The sequence below is a fragment of the Helianthus annuus genome, chromosome 2 (genome assembly GCF_002127325.2).
Source record: "Helianthus annuus cultivar XRQ/B chromosome 2, HanXRQr2.0-SUNRISE, whole genome shotgun sequence".
Classification (NCBI taxonomy): Eukaryota; Viridiplantae; Streptophyta; class Magnoliopsida; order Asterales; family Asteraceae; genus Helianthus; species Helianthus annuus.
In genome coordinates, this window is record NC_035434.2 from 165,000,683 (window position 1) to 165,023,954 (window position 23,272).

At 36.1% G+C, this 23,272-nt stretch overlaps 2 protein-coding genes and 1 non-coding gene across 7 annotated transcripts; 1 reads left to right on the forward strand and 2 right to left on the reverse strand.

The window, feature by feature from the left end:
- Positions 1–85: 85 nt before the first annotated feature.
- Positions 86–6,533, reverse strand: LOC110926883 (splicing factor U2af small subunit B). Of its 5 annotated transcripts, none has more exons than XR_004884044.1 (6): positions 6,235–6,533; positions 4,537–4,623; positions 4,376–4,457; positions 4,168–4,294; positions 1,288–2,200; positions 86–1,237 (listed from the first exon to the last, which is right to left on the reverse strand). XR_004884044.1 is itself a non-coding variant. In XM_022170527.2 (6 exons), the coding sequence occupies exons 1-5, from the start codon at positions 6,469–6,471 to the stop codon at positions 1,768–1,770; spliced, it is 966 nt and encodes a 321-aa protein (XP_022026219.1). In that variant the 5' UTR covers positions 6,472–6,533; the 3' UTR covers positions 86–304; positions 1,764–1,767. The 5 variants fall into 5 exon arrangements, 4 of the variants coding, with proteins under 4 accessions (XP_022026219.1, XP_022026217.1, XP_022026218.1 ...); XM_022170527.2 differs by having other exon boundaries at positions 86–304; positions 1,764–2,200; XM_022170525.2 differs by having other exon boundaries at positions 86–304; positions 1,745–2,200.
- Positions 6,534–6,652: 119 nt separating this feature from the next.
- Positions 6,653–6,735, forward strand: TRNAL-UAA. The gene has a single exon. It is a non-coding gene; the product is annotated as a tRNA-Leu (tRNA).
- Positions 6,736–8,487: 1,752 nt separating this feature from the next.
- LOC110926893 (DNA repair protein RAD5A) lies at positions 8,488–21,744 on the reverse strand. Its single transcript, XM_022170528.2, has 20 exons — positions 20,923–21,744; positions 19,726–19,859; positions 19,495–19,630; positions 18,886–18,939; positions 18,670–18,816; positions 18,436–18,587; positions 17,513–17,597; positions 16,387–16,635; positions 15,647–15,793; positions 15,397–15,552; positions 14,281–14,348; positions 13,473–13,595; positions 12,945–13,044; positions 12,744–12,856; positions 11,653–11,928; positions 10,868–11,068; positions 10,681–10,774; positions 9,220–9,291; positions 9,010–9,108; positions 8,488–8,941 (listed from the first exon to the last, which is right to left on the reverse strand). Exons 1-20 carry the CDS (start codon positions 21,469–21,471, stop codon positions 8,819–8,821), a joined length of 3,078 nt encoding a protein of 1,025 aa, XP_022026220.1. The 5' UTR covers positions 21,472–21,744; the 3' UTR covers positions 8,488–8,818.
- Between the last annotated feature and the right edge of the window lie 1,528 nt (positions 21,745–23,272).

Sequence of the window (23,272 nt, forward strand, 5' to 3'; positions counted from 1 at the left end):
CTTATCCATTGAAAAGTTACCAAACAGCCCCGGTACTTGGTTACTCTTTCATGTACACACCCACACAAAAACCATAAAACACAAGTCATCAAAGCCACAGCCAAAACTCAAGTGAACAGAAAATCTGAAAGTCAGTATATATGGTTAAATAAACCACTAGTATCACCAACTGGTCTTAAAATTAAAGCCATTCAACCTAACAAATCATCCCTAATAATCTCATCACATTAATACTTGGTTCAGATGCACCACAAGAGCTTGTAAACCACATCTTTCCCTGCAGATTCCTGTCACAATTAACCACCTGTAAAAAAAATTCACAGTAAACCTGCGGTTATCATAATTATTCTTGTTTCGAAGAAGCAGGGCATCCTCGACCTGCAAATCTGTAAACTAACTAGCATCGTGAAATCGTTATAAACATATATATGTAAAAATTTATATCACCCGCCTTGATGCGTGCTTTATCATAGAGAACTGCGACTGCAAAAAGCACAATTTAGTGCACAAGTGAAGCATGCATGGTTTTTAAGAAGGGAAAATGTCATAAAAAAACACTAAACTTTCTGTTTTTTTCATTTAAAAGTCGCTTAACAATTTTTTGCAAAATAAAAAACACTATACTTTCTGTTTTTTTTCCTCATAGAAGTCATTCGATAAATTCAATCATTTTGATTTTTTTTTAAATAAAAATATATAGGTAAAGAGTACTGTACAATATTGCTTATCGTACATTACGTACGCTTCAATCTCAACCATCACATCATCTTCCCGCTTTTTAAAATCGCATGTTTTTTTATAACAATTTCGCATGTGATAATTTTTGATGAATTCGCATGTTTTTTTACCATTTTCGCATGTGATAATTTTGATGAAATAGCATGTTGTTTTTTTGTAACAATTTCGCATGTGGTAATTTTGATGAAATCGCATGTTAAAAAACCAACATGCGAAATTGTTAAAAAAACATGCGAATTCAATGCGGGAAGATGATCGGACGGCTGAGATTGTAGCGTACGTAATGTACGATAAGGGCATTTGTACGTTAACCTAACCCAAAAAATATATATATAAAGCGTATGACACAAAAGAAAACGTGTGGAAACACGCGTTCCATGTTAAAAAGCACTATTATTATTTTGCACTATTATTAAACGCAAAATATTGTGGAGAAAAAAACATAACGCGTTCCCTTTAAAAAAAATAGTGGCAATCAGGTTTTATGAAATAAAAATACCTATGTTTGAAAAAGGAAACAAACAATCAGGTTTTATGAAATAAAAATACCTATGTTTGAAAAAGGAAACAAATCTAAGACTGAATATCTAGAAATGCAATGCATGCCACACATCAGGACAGACTCACACATGTAAAAATAAGTATATGAAAACATGCAAAGAAGATAAGTTTTAACAATCCAAATCATAGGAACTGTAAACCTGCACACCACCTGCACAGCGGAAATGGCGGTGAGACAAATGGTTGCTGTGGTTCAAGACGATAAAAAAAAAGCTATTTACAAAATTAGATCATTATACAAACAAAATATTTGTTTGATCATATTTATCACATTTTTTTTCGTTAAAAGGATTTTAGACTTAGATAAGAAGTGTTTCGGAACCCTACACTTTTTATCAAAAACTAAAGAATACCCTCTACACCTTTTTACCTTTAGCCCGTTTTAAGTTGACCATCTCATATGTATCTAGAAATCAAGAATGTTAGTTAGAAAGAAAAGACTAACCAGAAAAACAGACTAATACCAATCTAATGAGCGTATTGATTCAGCTGCTGATTGTAGGATCCATCACCATTCTCCAGATAATTATCGTTATTATTATCACTCCCGTTGACCTCATTGACTTTCGCCTGCTCCCGTTGCCTGTTCCACTGCTCGATTTTAGCACGTCGTTCTTCACTACCTTCCCTAACGGGGCTAAGATGTTTTCGACCTTCTGAACTCCGGCTACGCTCTCTCCTATGAAGTGGGCTCGTGCTCCGGTGCCTTCTAGACCTGCTCTCATGGTAATAGTCCCGCTCACGGTCATAGTCGCGGTCCCGGTCATCGTACCTTCGGCTATGACCTCGGCTCCCGTGGCCGCGTTCTTCGTAGCTTCGATGTCTGTATGGACTTCTGCTCCTGCTTCGGCTACGGCTGTGTCTTCTTCTGTATCTACCAAACAGTTGGCGCCTTAATTCCCTGAAAAAAGAAAGCAAAATTAGTTCAATATTGAGTTACACACAGCACTATATTGTTTCACAAATGAGCCAATCTTAGGCCTGTAAACGAATCGAACATTCATGAACTGTTCGTGAACTTGTTCGGCAAAAAGTTCGTTTATTTAGTAAACGAACGAACATGAACACAATTTTTTGTTTATTAAATTAAATGAATGAACATGAACACATGTTTCGTTCGTTCATTTATGTTCATTTAGTTACATTTGTTATGTTTGTTCGTTTAAATTTAAATACATAAGTAGGTATATTCATATAAGGATTAGGATCAAATACAAAGGATCCTAATTGTAAGAAGTGTAAGAAGGATTTATAGAGTGACAAGTGTCCAATAACCTAAAAAAACCCACTACACAAAAAAACCCCACTACAAAAAAAAAAAAAAAAAAAAAAAAAAAAAAAAACCTTAAACATCCACCACCACCAAAAACCTAAACCCCCCCCCCCACACACACACACATACACACACATCACCCACCCAAAAAAAAAAATTTTTTTTTTTTTTTGCCGAGTGGGTGGGGGGTGGGGTTTAGGTTTTTGGGTGGTGGTGGGTGTTTAGTTTTTTTAGGTTTTTTGGGGGTGGGGGTGGGGGGGGGGTGTTTAGGTTTTGGGGGGGGGGGGGGGTGTTTAGGTTTTTGGGTGTGGGGGGGGGGGGGGGTTAGGTTTTTGGGTGGTGGTGGGGTGGGGTGGGGGTGGGTGTTTAGGTTTTTTGTGGTGATGTAATGGGTTTAGTTTTAGCTTATTGGACACTTGTCACTCTATAAATCCTTCTTACACTTCTTACAATTAGAAGTCTTTAGGGAAAGATTAGGAGTGGCTAGTATATCGGAAAAGATTAAGGAGGGGAGATTGAGATGGTTTGGGCATGTGAAGCGGAGGCAAATGACGGCACCAGTCAGAGTGGTGGTGGAAACTCTTACTGTGGAGGGGAGGAGAGGAAGAGGCAGACCCAAACTGACATGGGAAGAGCAAATTAGGCATGATTTACTAGAGTTGCATCTTTCCGAGGACATGGTCCAAGATAGGACTTCGTGGAGGCGTAGGATTAGAGTTAAGGACTTCTAGAGGATATTGCAGTAAGGTCTTAGGGGCATTTTAGGGACGTAGGTTTTCTTATTCTTTAACTGACTTTACCAGCGATCGACTTCTTGTGTTTATGTCGGAATGAGGTTGTATGCTATTATGCATGATTTACATTATACTGTGTCACTCTGATCACTTTCTTGGTATAGGTGATTGTGTTTTTTTCTATATTCTATTTGACTATATCCTTTGACTTGATGTGTTGGTATGTTGTTCGTCTTGGAGCCGAGGGTCTCTTCTGGAAGCAGCCTCTCTATCCCTAGGGATAGAGGCAAGGTCTGTCTACATCCCACCCTCCCCAGACCCTATAAGTAGCTTTGCTATTTGTGGGATTTACTGGGTATGGTTGTTGTTGTTGTTGTTGTAGAATAACTTGACCCATTCATATAAATATTAAACATGAAAGGAACTTTCTAACTACTTATATAAATTTAACTAATTGTTCATTGGTTTTCTAGTAATAAAAATGGGGTTTTCAATGGAATTTATCGTAAATAATTACAAATTATATAAAAACTTACAATATGCGAACATTTATGTTCAGTCAATTGTGTTCATTAATGTTTCTTTACTTATGTTCAGTTCTGTTGTTTATTGTTTGTTAAATTATGCCCGTTTATGTTTACGTTCATGAACTGTCCGTTTAGGTTTTACATGAACGGACATAAACGAACACGAACATGTCCATTTTTTCTTAATAAACAAACACGAACAAATAAATGTGTTCGATTATATGTTCTTGCCCGTTCAGGTCATTTACAGGCCTGCCTAATCTTAATGTTTTAGTGCATGCAAAAGAGGGAGTAAAAAGAAAAAAATGATGTATGAATGAAAATAAGTTATAACCTGCCAATCTTTTTCAGATGCATGAAGTTGCAATAACCACCACGATTGCAGGTGTTTTCTTCGTATTGCCTACAAGTAGCTTCCCGGAAATCAGTGACCGGTGAAAAGTCAACGATGATGGGTCGACCTGCAGAATGTTCTCCAATTAACAAAAGTTGAAATAAAAAACATATTAGAAAAATTACATGAAACAAGCGAAAAAGTATACCAGCATAATATCTTCCACTAAGGTTCTTCAGTGCTTTTGCTGCATATTCTTCCTCCCGAAACTGAACATATACGTTTCCCACCTGATATGAAAACAGAAAGAAACATAAGAATTTAAAAGATATACTGAACCATGTAAGGTATACAGAATCCAATATTTACCATGTGGTCAGCAAGATTGTCACAAACATTCAGGCTTTCAATCTCCCCATACTTGTTCAGCTCCTCAAACAGATCTTCATAGAAATCCTAAAAGTTAACAGAACAAACTCAAAACGTTATAGTTTTTATACAAAAACGGTCAACCGTGTCAATAATTTAATATGCAAGCAACTAAGTTGCACCTAAAAAGAAGATTTCAACCAATAAGACCACCTCAAGCATCAAAATAATCATATTTGAAATTGCAAAAACACGCAAATCTAGAACATGATAACAAATAATATGTTTGACTAAAAAGCACTTGTGAAAATAATTAATGCCTTAACCAAAATACTGATACAAAAAATGAGTAGAAACACAAACCGAATAGATACCGAAATTTTCGATTCGGTACCAGGATCATTAAAAATACTGAAACCGATAACCATAAAAATAATACAATTCCTGTGTTGTTTGGTCAGTATCTGTTCAGTACGGTATTGGTAATGCTCATTCCTAAAGCAAACAAGCTAACGTAACCATGGAGAGATCATAATTCTGCTAATCATATCACATCATTAGAACTTTTACAAACTGATAGTTTCCAGTGACAGATACCAACAAAATCCATACCTAAATCACAACAGAGAAAGCTATCGCGTTCAGCACAAAATCAAAGTCAAAATCTATGTCCAAACCAATTGTAATCACTACCAACGCAATAGCACACACATCACAAACCCTAGCCTTGCAATTAACATTAAACAGAACAGAGAGATCAACAGTCTTCTAATCGTATCACACACCATTACAACTTTCATAAATTGATAGTTTCTAGTGAGTAGTGACAAACACTAACAAAATCCATAGAACAGAGAGATCAACAGTCTTCTAATCGTAGCACACACCATTACAACTTTCATAGATCGATAGTTTCTAGTGACAGACACTAACAAAATCCATACCTAAATCACAACAGAGAACGTTACAAGTACCTTCCACGCAAAATCAAACTCAAAATCTATTCGCAAACCAATCATAACCGCTACCAACTCAACAACACACACATCACACACCCTAACAACATCACACTTACCATCAAACATAACACAAAATCAATCAATCAATTAAAACAAACAAACAAACAGACACACATCAGTAATGCTCATCCCTAACCTAAACAAGCTAATATAACCATGGAGAGATCAAACTTCTACTAACCTAATCACACATCATTACAATTTTCATTAAATCGATAGTTTCTGGTAACATATCCAGCAAAATCCATAGCTAAATCACAACTAAGAATGCTACAATGTTCAACTCAAAATCTATTCCCAAACCAAACGTAATCACTACCGACGCAACAACACGCATATCACAAACCCTAACATTACAGTCACCAGACAAGCACAAAATCAATCAATCAATGAAAACAAACATAATTAAACTCAAAATTTATATGCAAATCAATGATAATCGCTACCAACACAGTAACACACAGATCACAAACCCTAACATTGCAATTATCATCAAACACACCACAAAATCAATCAATCAATTAAAACAAAAAAAGTAAACTCAAAATCTAATTGCGATTCAATGTTAATGACTACCGACACAGCAACACACACATCACAAACCCTAACATTCCAATTATCATCAAACATAACACAAAATCAATCATTCAGTTAAAACAAACTCAAACTCGTAATATACCTCAAAGTGATCTTGTATTTTTCTCGGATCGATAGGGTTTCCTTGCGCATCAACACCAGGAGTGATCATATCAGGCCGCTGGTACATATTAGACAGCAATAACGTAGGGCTGACGCTAGGTTTCGTGTGCAATCTGGAGCAGCGATCGCCATGCCTACATGCTCCGATTTTGAAGTAGAACGGACAGTTGACTCTGTCTTTCTCTGTGCCGAAAATTGACGCTAAATGTTCCGCCATTTGTGAGCAAATTGAGCTCTAGGGTTCGAGGGTTTTTTTTGCAGAGTGAGAATAGAAGATGGTCTGATGGTGGAAATGTTTATATATGATGAAACTAGAGCAGGTTCTGGATGCTTCTATTTGGGAAATTAAAATGTTGTTTTTGTATATGAGTATTGGAAAAGTGAGATGTGAACAAAAAGGTGGTTTGCCCGAGAGGTTAAGGGGGAAGACTTAAGATCTTCTGCACATAAGTGCGCGTGGGTTCGAACCCCACAGCCACCATTTTTCAGTTATTTTTTTTTGTATTTTCTGCTAAACATAGGTGTTTATGTTTATGACTCTTTTTTATTTATTTACTTTTTAAAATTTTCTGTGGATTGCCTTGAGGCTATCATTTTTCACAGCCTAACCTTTAATAAAAAAATTATTTTCTCTTTTTTTCATCTACACAACCCGACCTAGCTCAACATTTCACTCTCCCAGTAGACCATGTATAGTGGTAACACCACATAGGGGGTGAGCAAACTAATTTCTCTCTTATTTTCATCTACACAACCCGACCTAGCTCAACATTTCACTCTCAGTAGACCATGTGTAGTGGTAATACCACATAGGGGTGAGCAAATTAAGCGTCATAACCGATAACAGAACCATAACCAACATAACCGAACCGCTATTAACCAATAACTAACGTAACCGATGGTTATGGTTATGAAATTTTGATTAACCGACCATAAGTGCGCGTGGGTTCAAACCCCACAACCACCATTTTTTGTTATTATTTGTATTTTATTTAAAACAAAGGTGTTTATGTTTATGACTCTTTTTTATTTATTTCCTTTTTTAAATTTTCTGTGGATTGCCTTAAGTCTATGATCTCTCGCAGCCAACCTTTAATAAAAAAAAATGAATTTCTCTCTTTTTTTCATCTACACAACTCGACCTAGCATGGCGGTTGACGTCATTTGTTTGTTTTTTTTCGTTTGTCTACTAGTTAGTCATTATCATGATTGTAGTAGGCTAGATTGAGGTGGTAAGTTGGTTTGTTTGCTTTTTGCTTACATATATGGGGCATGTCCTGTATATGAACTAGTGGGGAACTCATCCTCACTACTTGTACTTATTTGGCGGTTGTCTATAATAGAATCACCGGGGTAACCCTTTACCAAAAAAAAAAAAAAACATTTCACTCAGTAGACCATGTGTAGTGCTAACACCACATAGGGGTGAGCAAACTAATTTCTCTCTTTTTTTCATCTACACAACTCGACCTAGCTCAACATTTCACTCTCAGTAGACCATGTGTAGTGGTAACACCATATAGGGGTGAGCAAATTAAGCGCCACAGAATCATAACCAACATAACCGAACCGCTATTAACCAATAACTAAGTTATTAACGTTTAAAAAATTGGAAGAATTTGAGGAGAGATAAACTATTGTCCTGGATTGACTAGAATGTCATTACACAAACCCACACGGCTCTTTTTTCTCTTCAATTTTACTCATTTAATCTTAGCCTTTGATTAAATCAATTGATGGTCAAGATTACTTGCTAACCAAAAAACCTTCCTATTATATCCTAATACACAAATCAATTATCGAAGTCCAAGATTAGTGAAAAATCATTTCACTTGACATTTTTTTTCCAACAATGAAAGTCGGTATAGATGGAGAGTGTCGGAAGTAGGGGTGTAAACAAGCCCAGAGGCTCGAGAGCTACTCGTTATCGACTCGGTTAAAAGCTCGAATGAGCTGAGCCTCAACAAGCCCGAGCCTGAAATACAAAGCTCGTTTAGGCAGGCTCGCAAGCCTAAACGAGCCCAAACAAAATTTTAGTTTTTTTTTATATATAGTAGGCTCGAACCGAGCCGAGCTCGAGCTTCATAAAAACATGACGAGCCGAGCTTGAGCCTAGCCGGGCTCGAGCTCGAGCTCGGCCTGGCTCGTTTACACCCCTAGTCGAAAGTAACACCGGATAAGATGAGAATGTTTCTGTACACCATAAATACTATTATAACACAAGTTCTCATGAGACAAAAAAGGTAACATCCAGCAACTTTTACTTCAAAATTTTCAAAAATTACATAAAACTATATGTATCATAAATTCATAGTCATGTCACAAATTGAAATTGGTACAAAAATCACTCAAAACTAACCTTGGAAACTATAGCTAAATTACAATCTCCTTCTATAACAGTTTACATTTCCCAGCCTCGCCTGTCTGCGTGCCGAATCAGTGTGCCACACCAAATTAACAAAACTAGACCATTGTTCGTATCAGAGACCAAGACCCAAATGATTGGCAAATCTGGACCCAAACAGGTTGTTTTGTGTGAAACGAATCAGAAACAATTGGCGAGTTCAAGTAAAAAGCATCTTAAGTTCCTCAATACGTGCTGTTCGGACCTCCTGGTCTGTCAAGGCCCCGGAAATCATCCGTTGTTTACGCGCTTGAACAGCCTCCATTCGTTCCTCAACCGTACCCTACGTATTTAATCAAGTCTTAAGTACAAGTCAACAAAATCTAATCCTACACTAAACTTACAATGTACCTTCACGATAAAACGTTTGATTGAAACACTTTTTGTTTGTCCAATCCTGTGGATGCGCATGACGGCTTGTTCCTCGACGGCAGGATTCCACCAAGGATCCTAAGTTAAAAAAGAATAAAAACCAGAAAAAAAAATAAAATTTCCAACTTTTTATCATGTCGGTGTAATAATACTATAATAGGCACACAAGACAAATGCGTGAGTGAGTACCATGACAAATGCGTTAGACGCTGCTGTAAGGTTGATTCCAACTCCTCCAGCTTTCAATGACATTAATAGTACCTACAAACATTAAAATAAAGATTAAAAAAAAGAAACCAAGAAAATCTACAATTTCATTATAATGCATAATTCATGACATAGAACGAATAAATCATTCAAACAGTTAAAAAAATTACATACATCTTTTTAAATTTCTTAATAGAGTAAACTACTATGGTTGACCAAAATTTTGAATTTGGTCCCTAGCTTTCCAAAAGTACACGGATAGTCCCTGTGGTCATGGTTTTAAAACGCTTGAGGCGTGCGCCTCGAGGCGAAACAGCCAAAAATCGAGTCTGAGGCGCTCCTCATGTGATTTTTATTGTATATGCGCCTCAGAGGGGCTGAGGCGCTAAGAAAGCTGCGCCTCAGAGGATTTTGATAGTTGTTTTTGATGTTTTTGCCTTTTTGTGTCAATTTCAAGCATTTCATGACTTTTTTATGTGTTTTTGATGATTTTTGATGTTTTTGCCTTACGCCTCATTTCGCCTAGAGGCTTACGCCTCGTGAGGCAAAGGGAAAATGCCTCGAAACTCGTTTCCGTTTATTTTAACCTTGCCTGTGGTTTGCACTTTGTGCATTTACTCCTCAACTTTTTCCAAAAGTACATAGATGGTCCTTTTGGTTTGCACTTTGTAACGGATTTAGTCCCTAACTTGGACCTGCTGAAACCTTTAGATATGTAAGTTGGGGACTAAATCATTACAAAATGCAAACCACAGGGATCATCCGTGTACTTTTGAAAGGATAGGGATCAAATCCAAAATTTGGTTAACCACAGGGACCATCCGTGTACTTTACTCTTTATAAGATCATATTTACCATTGCAAAGCACTAGAAGTATCATAGTTATCCATTTCATAGTTAGTAAAATTTTGTCAGCTACCTATAACAGTGTGTTCCACTACAAAACAAAGAGAACAATATGTTTCGAGATGATTCACGGTAATATCGTTGTTTTCATATCTGTTAGTTGGCGGTGCGTTATAAGAAATCAATTTCGATCTATTCACTATGAAATAGGTAAATACGATAACATAAAATTTCGAAAGATATATATGATATTAAATGCTTTTTTGTAATAAGGAGTTAATTACTGTTTTCGTCCCTGTGGTTTGTCAAAAATCACTATTTAAGTCTATTAGTTTAAAAATTGCAATTTCAGTCCCTGTGGTTTCACTTTCGTAACCATTTCAGTCCCTGTGGTTTCACTTTTGTAACCATTTCAATCCATTTATTCTATTAGTACAAGAACTGAAATGGTTACAAGGTGGACTGAAATGGTTACGAAAGTGAAACCACAGGGACTGAAATCGCAATTTATAAACTAATGGACTGAAATAGTGATTTTTGACAAACCACAGGGACGAAAACAGTAATTAACTCTTGTAATAAGTAATAACGGCACACCATAATGTCGTTTTCTTCTGAAAACTGCTTTATGACTTTTTCACGCTGTTGTTGATTTAGAGTCCCATCCAGGCGAACAAAAGAAATGTTATTCCTGAACACAAGTTTTACTTAATATCAAAAAACTTAATTATAATAATTACTATAATGAAATACACTTTACAAACTTAATAATATTGATGATTACCGCGCAAAGGGAATCTGCAAAAGGTCTAAAAAGGCAGTCCACTGACTGAACACGATGCTTTTAGACCCTGATGACCGAAAACTTTCTAGTTCATGCAACAATGCAGAAACTTTTGTTGATTCCACCCAATTTTTCTCGATATCAACTCTAAACCGACTGTCGGTTGGTGCTGTAATTAGTTCCTGTTTGCTCACCGTCTTTCTGCCAAATAGACATGGTTATCTTAAATTACAAAATTAAAAAAGAAAAAAGTAAAATGCTATTTTCGTCCCTGAGGCTTGTCCGGGTTTGCGACTTTCGTCCAAAGGTTTGTTTTTCGTATTTAGATTCAAAAGGTTTGAAATCTTGCCAATTTCATTCGGCACGTTAACTTCATCTATTTTTTTTCCCATTAAGTCAGGGGTATTTTTGTCTTTTTTGTTAACTTAAAGGGCAACTCGGTCTTTTAAATACTTGTACATAAAGTGAAAAAGACCGAATTTGCCCTTTCGGTTAACAAAAAAGAGGAAATACCGATGACTTAATGGAGAAAAACAGGTGGAGTTAACAAGCCGAATGAAAACGGCAAGATTTAAAACCTTTTGGATCCAGATGCGGAAAAACAAAACTATAGACGAAAGTCGCAAAACTGGTCAAACCTCAAGGACGAAAATGGCATTTTACACAAAAGAAAAAAAAAACCATAAACATAGACCAACTGGGCTGAAAATTACCACCTCTAAAGATTTATGAATTTAACGATCAATGCAGAGTAAAAAAAAGTGAGCATTATAATAAAATGATACCTACAAACAGGACAAAGGCCCGAATTAGAGTTTCTCCAACTTGATAAGAGGCATTCACGACATAATCGATGAGCGCATGGTGTCAAAACCGCATCTTCAAAAGCTTCAAGGCAAATAGGACATTCTCCTTCTTCACCTTTTTGCAGTTCTTTTACGACTTCTTGTATATAAGCTTTTGAAGGCATTTCTTTACCTTCTTCAATGGCTTCCTTTCCGCCTTTAAGAAAACGCTTTGCCAATTTACCTAAGTCCGAATACTCTTGCGTGTCACCTCGACTGCCGAAAATATTGTTCGTAAAAAATTACAAATTGGTTGAACACTTGAACACAACCGTATAAATTGTTAATTCACAAATTTAAAAACGTAGAAAAGAGATAAAAGGTCAAAACTTCACACACATACACCTTATAAAATTCAAAACAATAAAAATCATGTTTACACATTTTATAGTAATAAAATAATGAGTCATTTATTTAAGGAAGCCAGTTTTTTTAACCGCCGTGCGTTGTGGTGGGGCCGTACGCGACGTGATAAATTAGACTGCAATCAATCCGACTTGTTTACGAACTAAACTTGCGTTGAAACGTACTGTAACCGATTTCATACCATCGAATGAAAATGTATTATATTTGACCCGACTTGTTTCTAAACAAAATTTACGTCGAAACGTAGTCCAATTCAAAAAGTACATAAAATAAACACGTTCAGTGGCGTTATACGCGGCGTGATAAAGTATAGATTACAATCGACCCGGCTTGTTTCCGAACTAAATTTACGTCGAAACGTATAGTAACTCAAAATTATACGATCGAATGAAAACATATTACATTTGACCTGATTTGTTTCCAAACAATATTTATGTCAAAACGTAGTCCAAACTCAAAACGTACAGAAAATACGTTAAAACGTAGACGAACTCGAATTTATACCGACATGTACATAGAAATAAAAACGTAAGAAATTAGTTTTAGGGTAAACTCAAAACTTTGAAAACTTGAGGGGGTCAAGGTGATATTTACAAAGTTAGAGGGTTACTTTGACATTATTGTAAAGATATATATGAAAAAGGTATGTGATGTTTGTTTCCTACCTCATAACAAGAAAAGGGTGATCACAACATTGACGAAGACGCAAGAGTAATTCCAAAATGGAAGCATAATTATGGAGAACCCGCCCTTGCTCAACAAATTGATCAAATTTCACCTATAAGATTACAGACGAATAGATTATGATTAAGGCATTGATGCAAGAAAAAGACTACAAAGTTTACCAATTACGTAATAAAAAATACCTTGGATCGCTTAAAAAGAGCATCATAAAAATCTTTTTCGGCTTCTGTTTGTTCACAATACATTACCTTCATCTCAGCAGGCGGAAGAACTAATATAGGCCTGCCACAAAAAAAATAAAAAAAAAAAGCTTCACTAAAAAATATAAAAGAAAAGAACTAGAACAAACATGCAAGATAATAGATGAATAAGTAAAATGTCATATTCCTCCATGAGGTTTGGCCAGTTTTGCGACTTTCGTCCATAGGGCAATTCGGTCTTTTTCACTTTATGTACAAGCATAATACTCCTAACCGAATCTGTTAGACCGAATTGCCCTTTAAGTAAACAAAAAAATAGGAAATACCCCTGACTTAACGGAGAAAAATGGATGGAGTTAACGAGCCGGATGAAAATGACAAGACTTCAAACCTGTTGGATCCAAATGCGGAAAAACAAACATTTGGACGAAAGTCGCGACCAAACCTCAAGGACGAAAATAGCATTTTACTCTAGATGAAAAAAAAAATATCATGCTTATAATTCCTAACCTGCCTTCTTTGTCGGTGCTGAACTTAGTTCTTCTTAGCATTATTGGCCTTAAAATGTTTTGGACCAAACTTAAGCCCCTCTCATCGCCATCCTCAAAAGGTTTCTGGATTAACTTATTCCACCTATTTAAATTAAATATAAAACCACATGACTACTAAAGATGGGAAAAATGAGCAGGTATGGTTGAATACGAGTTGGGTCGAGCATGTTGGATTGAAATGTTTTTTTTATGAACTCATAATAAACAAGCAGCGTGTCAAATATGATTACAAAAAAATTGTAATATATCATTCAATAATCCAAAGTATTGAATAAAACGATTTAAGAGGTTTTGTACATTTAAAATGTAGAGTAAAATACACAAATGGTCCCTGTGGTTTACCAAAATTTTGGATGTAGTCCCTAGCTTTCCAAAAGTACACGGATGGTCCCTGTAATTTGCACTTTCTAACACATTTAGTCCCCAACCAACAAATCTAAAGATTTCGGCAGGTCCAAGTTAGCGACTAAATGTGTTACAAAGTGCAAACCACAGAGAGTCAGGGACCATCCATGTACTTTTGGAAAAAGTTGGCGACTAAATGCGTTACAAAGTGCAAAGCACATGGACCATCCGCGTACTTTTGGAATGCTAAGGACCAAATCCAAAATTTTGGTAAACCACAAGGACCATCCATGTATTTTACTCTAAAATGTAGTTTGGGTGACCGTTTGAAAATAGTGGCTTAAAATTATCTGATGTATGTATAACAAACATGTACTATACAACTAGACATATATTTATGATGAAAGGAATACAAAACATACCATGACCAGCTTCCCCATGGTTCAATCCTTAAGAACCGAAGAAGACTAAAAAGATCCTCCAAATTGTTCTGTAACAAAAAAAAATAAATAAATAACATGTCAGAAAATCTTGAGCAAATTATGTGAGTTATATTCATATCCTGAAATAGACATGAAAAAAATACATAAACTACCATGAAAACAGGTAAATGGGTTTATATTTTATCTCTAACGGGTCAAATATGTAAAGTTAAAAATATTAATTAAAGGGAAAACATAAGTGGAGGCCACCCAAGTGTTAAAAAACTTACATTAAGGCCACCAAAATACACTTCTGATTTCATGTATATACTAACACCAGTCAAAAACATGCCAAATGACAAAAATGCACTTAAGTTTTTTTAAAAGACAATAACTTTATCATATAACTTGTTTTTACCCCTTCAAAAATATTTGTTTTTTTTTTCCAAAGTTTTAAAAGGATTTTCATCACCTGAGATGTTTATGGCCAACAATGGTATTTAGGGCTGCAAACGAATTGAACATTTAGCGAACAATTTGTGAACTGTTTGGCGAGAAGTTCATTTGTGTCCGTACGTTCATTTATTGAACGAACTATCATGAACAGATGTCGCGTTTGTTCATTTATGTTCATGAACATGTTCGTTTGTGTTCCATAGCTCATTAGTGTTTTTAATTTTTATATTTTATTTAAATACTTTAAAATTCCATTTGATAAGTATGAATGTATTATATATTCTGTCCATAAACGCTTGTTTGTGTTCGTTTGTGTTCATGAACGTTCATTAGCTAAAAATTAACAAACGAACACGAACATAAAATCTTGTTCGGTAAGTGTTCGTGAACACATATTTCCTTAACAAATGAGCACAAACAAGGTCTTCTACGTATGTTATACATTATTTTCATAATATAGTAGATTTAATGATGCATAACACATTTGTTATTTATGAAACAAACAATTTGGACAAAAAAACATATGTTGGTCAACCTGACCTAACCCAACCCATTTGACTTGTACTAAAATAACTCACTTTGACCGGTTACTTGACCCACCCATTTTGCCACATTTAAGCAAACGTAACAAAAACAATATTATTAAAATAAGTTTCATACTTGAATAGGGGTACCGGTAAGACACCATCGCCGATCAGCAACAAGGGTGGCTGCCGCCATTGAAATCTGGCTTTTAGAAGATTTTATAGTATGCGCCTCATCAAGCACCACCCTAAACCACCTAACTGAATATAGCCCCCCACGTTCTTCAGCATTCTACGACAAAACAAATACATAATGAATATAAAAAAAGTAGTTTCACATTTATGAAAAACTAATATAGAATGAAAGTATGAAACAGCTCGGTTACCTCAGATGAATATTCCGAAGCTACAACCCCATATGTGGTTAACACAACGTCACTTTGAGCTAATATTTTGGCATCTTTTGGACGACTTTGCCCGTAATGAACATAAATAGACAAAGACCCGGGTTCAGCGTGAGTTTCGATCTCTGACTATTAGCAATATCGACAAGAATCCAAACTTAGAGCTCACACAATTTAAAATTTTTGTTATTCGTAAACTTAACGATGTAAACTAGAGATGGCAAGATACGGGATTGGGTAACAGGTCAAAATAAATTTGAGTTAAAATGGGTCATTTGTAGTATGGGGCGGGTTGACCCATAAACACTTTTGTCCACTTTTTAGCAACAAATGTGTTACTTATGATTAAGATATGTTATTATAAAAAGCTAAAAGGATTTGGGTCAAATGGGTTGAAGAAGTTAAAAGTTGGCCCAAGTTTATTTTTTGTAGAGTAAAATGCCATTTTCGTCCCTGTGGTTTGGCCAGTTTTGCGACTTTCGTCCAAAGGTTTATTTTTCTGCATCTGGATCCAAAAGGTTTGAGATCTTGCCATTTTCATCCAGCTCGTTAACCCATCCAAAAGTTCGCAAAACTGGCCAAACTTCAGGAGTTCAGGGACGAAAATGGCATTTTACTCTTTTATTAATTTGGTGTGTTTGATATAAAACACAGCCCAAATAAACCCATATTGGGTCAAAATTGCCACCTCTTAGTGTAACTGTAAACATACAAGGTTTTACCTTCCATTGACCTATTAGAGTCATAGGGCATATGATCAAATTCCCTCCGCCAATAAGCAATTGTTTTTGCTTTTTAAGCTTATCAAAACCGGAAAATTTAGTTAACTTTTTTGGAGATGAAGAAGATTGATCTGAGCTATTTCCCACTTCATTATTTTCACTATCTAATGATCCGCCTCTTTCAGTATGAGCAAGCAGAAGTGATATTGTCATTATCGTTTTTCCAAGCCCCATTGCATCTGCCAAAATCTTCATATGCGTTATCAGCACAAATTAGTTCTACGTCAACGAACAAGGCGTGTAATAATATATATATATATATATATATATATAGATATAGAGAAAGTATAATGTACTTCAAGGCTTAACCTACATTAACATACATGACAAAAAATATAACGTGCGTTATTATCATAGAACGTGCGTGATTATAGTCCCATGCGTGATTATGTGGTCCCATGCGTGATTATGTGGTCCCTGTGTGATTATGTGGTCCCATGCGTGATTATACACCTGATCCAACGGTTACCATTGTCTCCTACGTGATGTATGATAAGGCTTTTTGTATGTTAACCTTACTCTATAGATATATATATATATATATATATAGAGGCTAGTTAACGTACAATACGGTTTAACGTACATCACGTACGACAGATAATTACGCACGTTTATTTGAAAATCACGCACGTTATAAACTCAAAAACCCAAATCACGCATGTTGAAAACATTAATCATGCATGCTGAAAACATTAATCACGCACGTTATAGTGTAAAATCACGCACGTTCTCGTACGTGATGTACGTTAAGCAGTAATGTATTTTACACTTTCTCTCTCTCTCTCTATATATATATATATAGTGAAAATTTAAATTACAAAAGGCTCTTAACGTGCGACGGTACGCGACCAACAAAATAATGTGCGTAATTATGATATAACATGCGCAATTAGGGTAAAAACCAACCTATGTGTGATTTCTTCTTTATGCATAATTAGGGTTTGAAATTACCAATGTGCGTAATTTACAAATGAACATGCATAATTTACTCGCGTACCGTCGCATGTTAAGGGGCTATTGTACGATAATGATTTGGCAAAGGAACAAATTAAAACTAGAAACATACTCCTCCTCTTGCCATTTGAAGGGTGCTAGGAAATTCTACTGTAGCTTCTCCTGAAAACGCGTTCACATAAACTATAAACTTCCTCCTGCATAAAGAAACAAAAGAAAATATAAAATGAATATAGTTGATGTGGCGAATTAGCTATCAAGCAGTGCATTATAACTTATAGATAAGAGTTATAAATTTGGACCCATTATCTATTATTGACGTTAAATTGGATTATGTAAAATCTCAAACGATGCAGTTAATGCGGTAAAATATCGGATATCGGTCAAGGACCGATATTTGAGATATGTTATCATGGTGGGATAACAGTGAGATGTTGGTAATTTTATTATTATGCAGAATTTATATATATAACAATTTAACACTAACAATTCAGGATACTCTCCTACCATTAACAAGTTAACCTTTTGCAACTTGCAAAACACTATCAATTGTAGCAAGTAAAAACTGATTAAGACTTAAAACACCAACATGTAACACTAACAATTTACAATTAAGACTTAAAACACTAATAGCAGCAATAAGAAGAAAGACGAATGATAGAACTAAGAAGAAAGGTACTGATATCAAGAAAATCGGTGATATATGGGTCAAATATTTGTCAATATTGCCATAATATCGGTACCGATATTCTGACCGGTATTTTACATATAGCCTATATATCACTGATATTAACTGCATAGATAAATGAGCCAAAGAAAAAAAACGTCCGCAAACAAAACAAAACAGGTTAAAGGGTTTGAATGGGTTGTAATCATACTAAGTGTATTGTTCAGGTATAAAACATCCCACATCCCTTTATTCAAAATTTAAATTACTGTTGTAATTATATTGTAACCATCATCAACGTATTAACTATTTATATAATAATATATTTAAATTACTGTTGTAGTTATATTGCGTGAAAAAAGATGTACTTGTCGGCAAGATGATAGGCATCCCAACACGGGTGAAGAGTTGTAGCTGCGTCATCAATGCACGGTCCCTTCTCCAAATGAACCATCCAATGAAGCGCTTGCTTTTGATAGGGACGAAGATCACACGATAAAGCACTAGGAGGTTCCATTTCCTAACACAAAATAAATATATTTGTTAACGTTTTCAGATCGCTTATAATGCATAAGGTTATATAACAGAATTTTAAATGATACCTCTAACTCAGAGCCATTTGCAACACCCACGATGTTGTCGAGATCGTTATCAGAGATTATCTCTTCGTTTTCAACTGTACTTCCGTTTAAAGACGAGTCTTTAACTTTGCTAGAATGAATCAATCGAGCAGAAACGCTAGAACCATCCTGTTTATGTATGACAATAAATAACCATATTTTGTAAACGTAACTATATGCTGCAAAAAAAGAACATACCTTTACATCCAAAGGTCTTTTCCTTGTATACAAGTCGCTAGGTGTAAATTCTGCCTAATTACCATAAAAAAACAATCAAGAATGAGAAAGATAGATCAACTTCTTACTTTTACGAAGAAGTAGTGAAATGCCATTTTCGTCCCTGAAGTTTGGCCAGTTTTGCGACTTTCGTCCAAAGGTTTGTTTTTACACATCCAGATACAAAAGGTTTGAAATCTTGTCATTTTCATCCGGCTCGTTAAATCCATGCCATTTTCATCCAGCTCGTTAAATCCATCCATTTTTCTCCATTAAGCCAGGGGTATTTCTGTCGTTTTTGTTAACTTAAACGGCAATTTGGTCTTTTTTATTTTATGTACAAGCATTTAGCGTAATGTACAAGTATTCACTTAAAGAGCAATTCGGTCTTTTTTTCACTTTATGTATGAAAATACCCCAGACCTCAACGAGAAAAATGGATGAAGTTAACGAGCCAGATGAAAATGACAAGATTTCAAACCTTTTGGATCCAAATGCGAAAAAACAAACCTTTGAACGAAAGTCGCAAAGCTTGTCAAACCTCAAGGAAAAAAATGACATTTTACTCTTTACGAAACTATGAAAAGATACCTTTTTGAAAGGAACTAGTCCAAGTAACCGAAACAAGGTCGGAAGGGGATGTATGGACGTTTCATCGGTGGAACTGTTGGGTACTTTGAGAGAGGTCTGATGACTTTTGTGTAAAATGGAACTATTAATGTAAACACTGTTGAAAATACGTAAAGAAATTATTAATCTAAATTCTAACGTAAATATGAAATCATCTAACTCTTATTCTAATGAAATAGAAAATTTGCATACCTAACAGATAGATTAATGGTATCCATAAGTCCCAAATTAGTAGGAGCAAATTTACAGAAACCTTCAACTTGAATCTTCTTATCTCTCACAAGAGGCAAAAGACATCTAGACCACTCGTTTGGGATCCTACCAATCTGAACAAGATCAACATCAGCTTTACGATTCAGTTAAACGAAGAAGACATGCTAGTTAACATACTCACATCACATGTTGTGGCAATGGGTAGAAGTGCATACTCAGCTTATTAAAAATCACTTATTGTGAGGGTAAACTTGTAATTTTAATAATCACTGTGAAATGTGAATAAGCAATTTCAAACTGCTTGGTCTGAACAACTTATTTCGTAATTCATAAAAGTAGTCTTCAAGTATCATTGTATAAGCTCACAGAATTTTACCAAATGCTTTCTTGCATCTTACTTAACAAAACTACAAAAAACCTTCATAATTCTTAACTGTTTGTTCATCGCTACCTGACCATCATCATCATCATCATCATCATACTCAGTAAATCCCACCAATAGCAAAGCTAAGGTAGGGTCTGAGGAGGGCAAGACGTAGACAGCTTTACCTCTTACCCGTAGGAATAGAGAGGCTGCTTCCAGTGAGACCCCCGGCTTTTGCATCAAGCCTTGGACATAAGGCGCACAACACTCAGCAATTGAGACAAAGACTGATTAGTGCATGTACCCCTTGTCTGTCGGCTATCAACGCCACCACATGATGCATGATTAACCATCCTCCTTTTTTAACGTTATTTTCACGAAATTAGTAAAATAATGTTAAAATTAGTGTCCTTTCACTTTTGCCCCCTGAGCGCCCACACATATATACATCGCTACCTAACCACATAACAAAAAAGAAAAAGGGTGCCACTATAGATACACCATATGACGTCATCATGCGGGCCATATGACAAAGCGAAATAGTCATACGGGCCGTAAAACCCTGTATGTGTGTCCTCACATCAGTCATTTCTATGTCAGTCTAACGCCTCACACGGCCCATATGATTTTGGCGAACACCGACTCATACCGCCCCGTATGAAACATAATGGCCCGTATGATCTGATCTGTCAATATAACAAGTCATACGACCCGTACTACCATTTTAACCTATCATACATACGGCCTGTATAACCATAAGTCCATACCGTAATGTTTATTTAGCATTTCCTAACAAAACATATAAAATATACCTCCCCAGAAGCCACAGTAGAAAACCTCACAATCTCCGAACAGGCAGCTGGCTGCCTACCCCTCCCGCCACCGCCAAATTTCCCCGGTGAGGGACCGGTCAACGATCTCTCCGTCGGAAATGTAAACTTCACGTGCTCCCCAACCTTTATCTTACTCCCTTTACACGTAGACAACCCAGCCACTTCCGAACAACCAACAAACCACCACTTACTACTATCACTCAAACCACTAACGACGTCGTTTGCAGTCCTGACTCCACTCTCCACTGCCCTACTAGTACTCGGTTCATCTTCCACAACACGATTGCCGCTGCTGTTCGGCTTTGAACGCACAACCGCATCCTGTGTGTTTGCAGCAGTAGTGTTACGGCTTGAAACCCTAGGAGGTTCCGATCGTTTGAAGCTTGGAGTGTCGAATATGATGTTGATTGCAGCAGTTGCGTCATTGTTCGCCATGTGAAGAGCTCTGACTACATCCATTTTTGAGTAATCTGGACCTACGATCGATTGAACTGTTGCGATCAGTTCATCGTTGATTTTGTTCCCCATTTACAGTGCGTTGATTAGAAATAGGAAAATTTTCTAAACCCTAACCCTAACTGAAATGAAATTAAGGTAATGGATTATGAGTTCTCGTGAAGCGATTGAGAATCTGACATAAGAAGAACAGGGTTTTAGGGTTTGATAAACCCAGGTGAGGTGGATCTTCTGGTGAATGAAAATGGCGCTTTATCTTCTGTTTGGTAGGTTTCCCGCCATTGTTAATTGTTTATTTTCTGTGTTGTGTAGTTGAATTGAATCAAGTGAGATGTAATGTAAGAGAGATATGGTCTTGAACACTTTGGAGTATGGCTCATGGTCACATGGGTGCATCTAGGGATAGTTTGGTACCGAAAGTACCCGTATCTAAAATCACTAATTGCGGATACTGGTATCGAAAATGTTGGATATATTACGGTAGCTGTATTTGTATGTAAAATTTGGTAAAATACTGGTACCATACTGAAAATACCGGTGCCGAAAACTCCAAAAAAGTGGATACCGAATTGGTACCGAAAAAAATTGGTACGGGTACTAAGTCCCATATACTCATCCTGTAAGGCTCCGCATTATCTATACTTGCCAAATTTAAAACGTTGTATTCGCATTTCTATATAACATTGTAATTCGTATTTTGTTTTAATCTCGAGACTTTGATCATAATGAGAATTCACTTTAATATTCATATGTGTTACCTTTCATATTTGTCTTATATACGCAATCAGTCTTTAAATATGTGTTTTTAAGCAAAACCAATAATTTGATCATTATGGACTAAATTATAACTTAACCTATATAATATATAATATATACTTAATAACTGAATTCTTGATACTAACCGAATCATGGTTAGATGCCAAGGACTTAGGTTAGATTATTTCCGTTTCTAGAATCCTCGTTTGTGATTCTAATGAGCAAGTTAGAACCCATTAAAGCACATAAAAACTTAGTATCCAAACGAGTACCTAGACAAGATATACTTTCGGTACACATATACTTAACTCCGAATCCAACTCTCTACGAACTTTATATACTCATACACCTTTCGTAACACCCGTATTATACAAACGAGACGATCCCACCAAAATAAGCGTGAAACCCTCACTTTGGTGGTAACACTCAATCCGCAAACATCATTTTCATGGAATTATACCATCGAGTTATGAGTGACTTCCTCACTTTGATGGAAAATCCACCATACACATTTTAGTGGACCCCTGCTAACGAGTCGGGTTTACTTCCTTATTTCATTTGGTAAGTACCAACCACGTTTAGGGAACAACATTATAAAGTTAGGGGTGATACCCACATCTTAATAACTAGTCCCACTTCTCGATTTTTCAATCCCGCAAAAGTCTCGAACTTTCGATTGACTAGGGGCATCCAGTAACCGGAAGGGTGAATACCGTTAACCGAAATTTCGGCGAGGTATTCCACCTATTAGGCCAAAGCATGATTCCCAAACTCAAAAGAATTTTCGGTCACTTTAGTTTAGTCTAAGTTTCGTTTCGGAGCAATCCAAGTTTAAACGAACCCCTACTATGCTAGTATCAGTTTTATGCATAATAAGATTCAACCTCTCTCCCTTTTAAATTCAAATTATTCTTCACAACGGTTATATACATATCATACCTATCCTTTCGTCTATTTTGCCACACTATCCATGTGTGAAATACCCAAAACGTCGCCCACAAGGAAGAAAACTACCATATTCTCAAAAATGGAAGTATCGTCATCAAGATAGGAGTGATTCCTTACCTTAACGATTAGCTCCGCTCCTCTTTCTTCTAAAAAAATTTTCACCAACGCG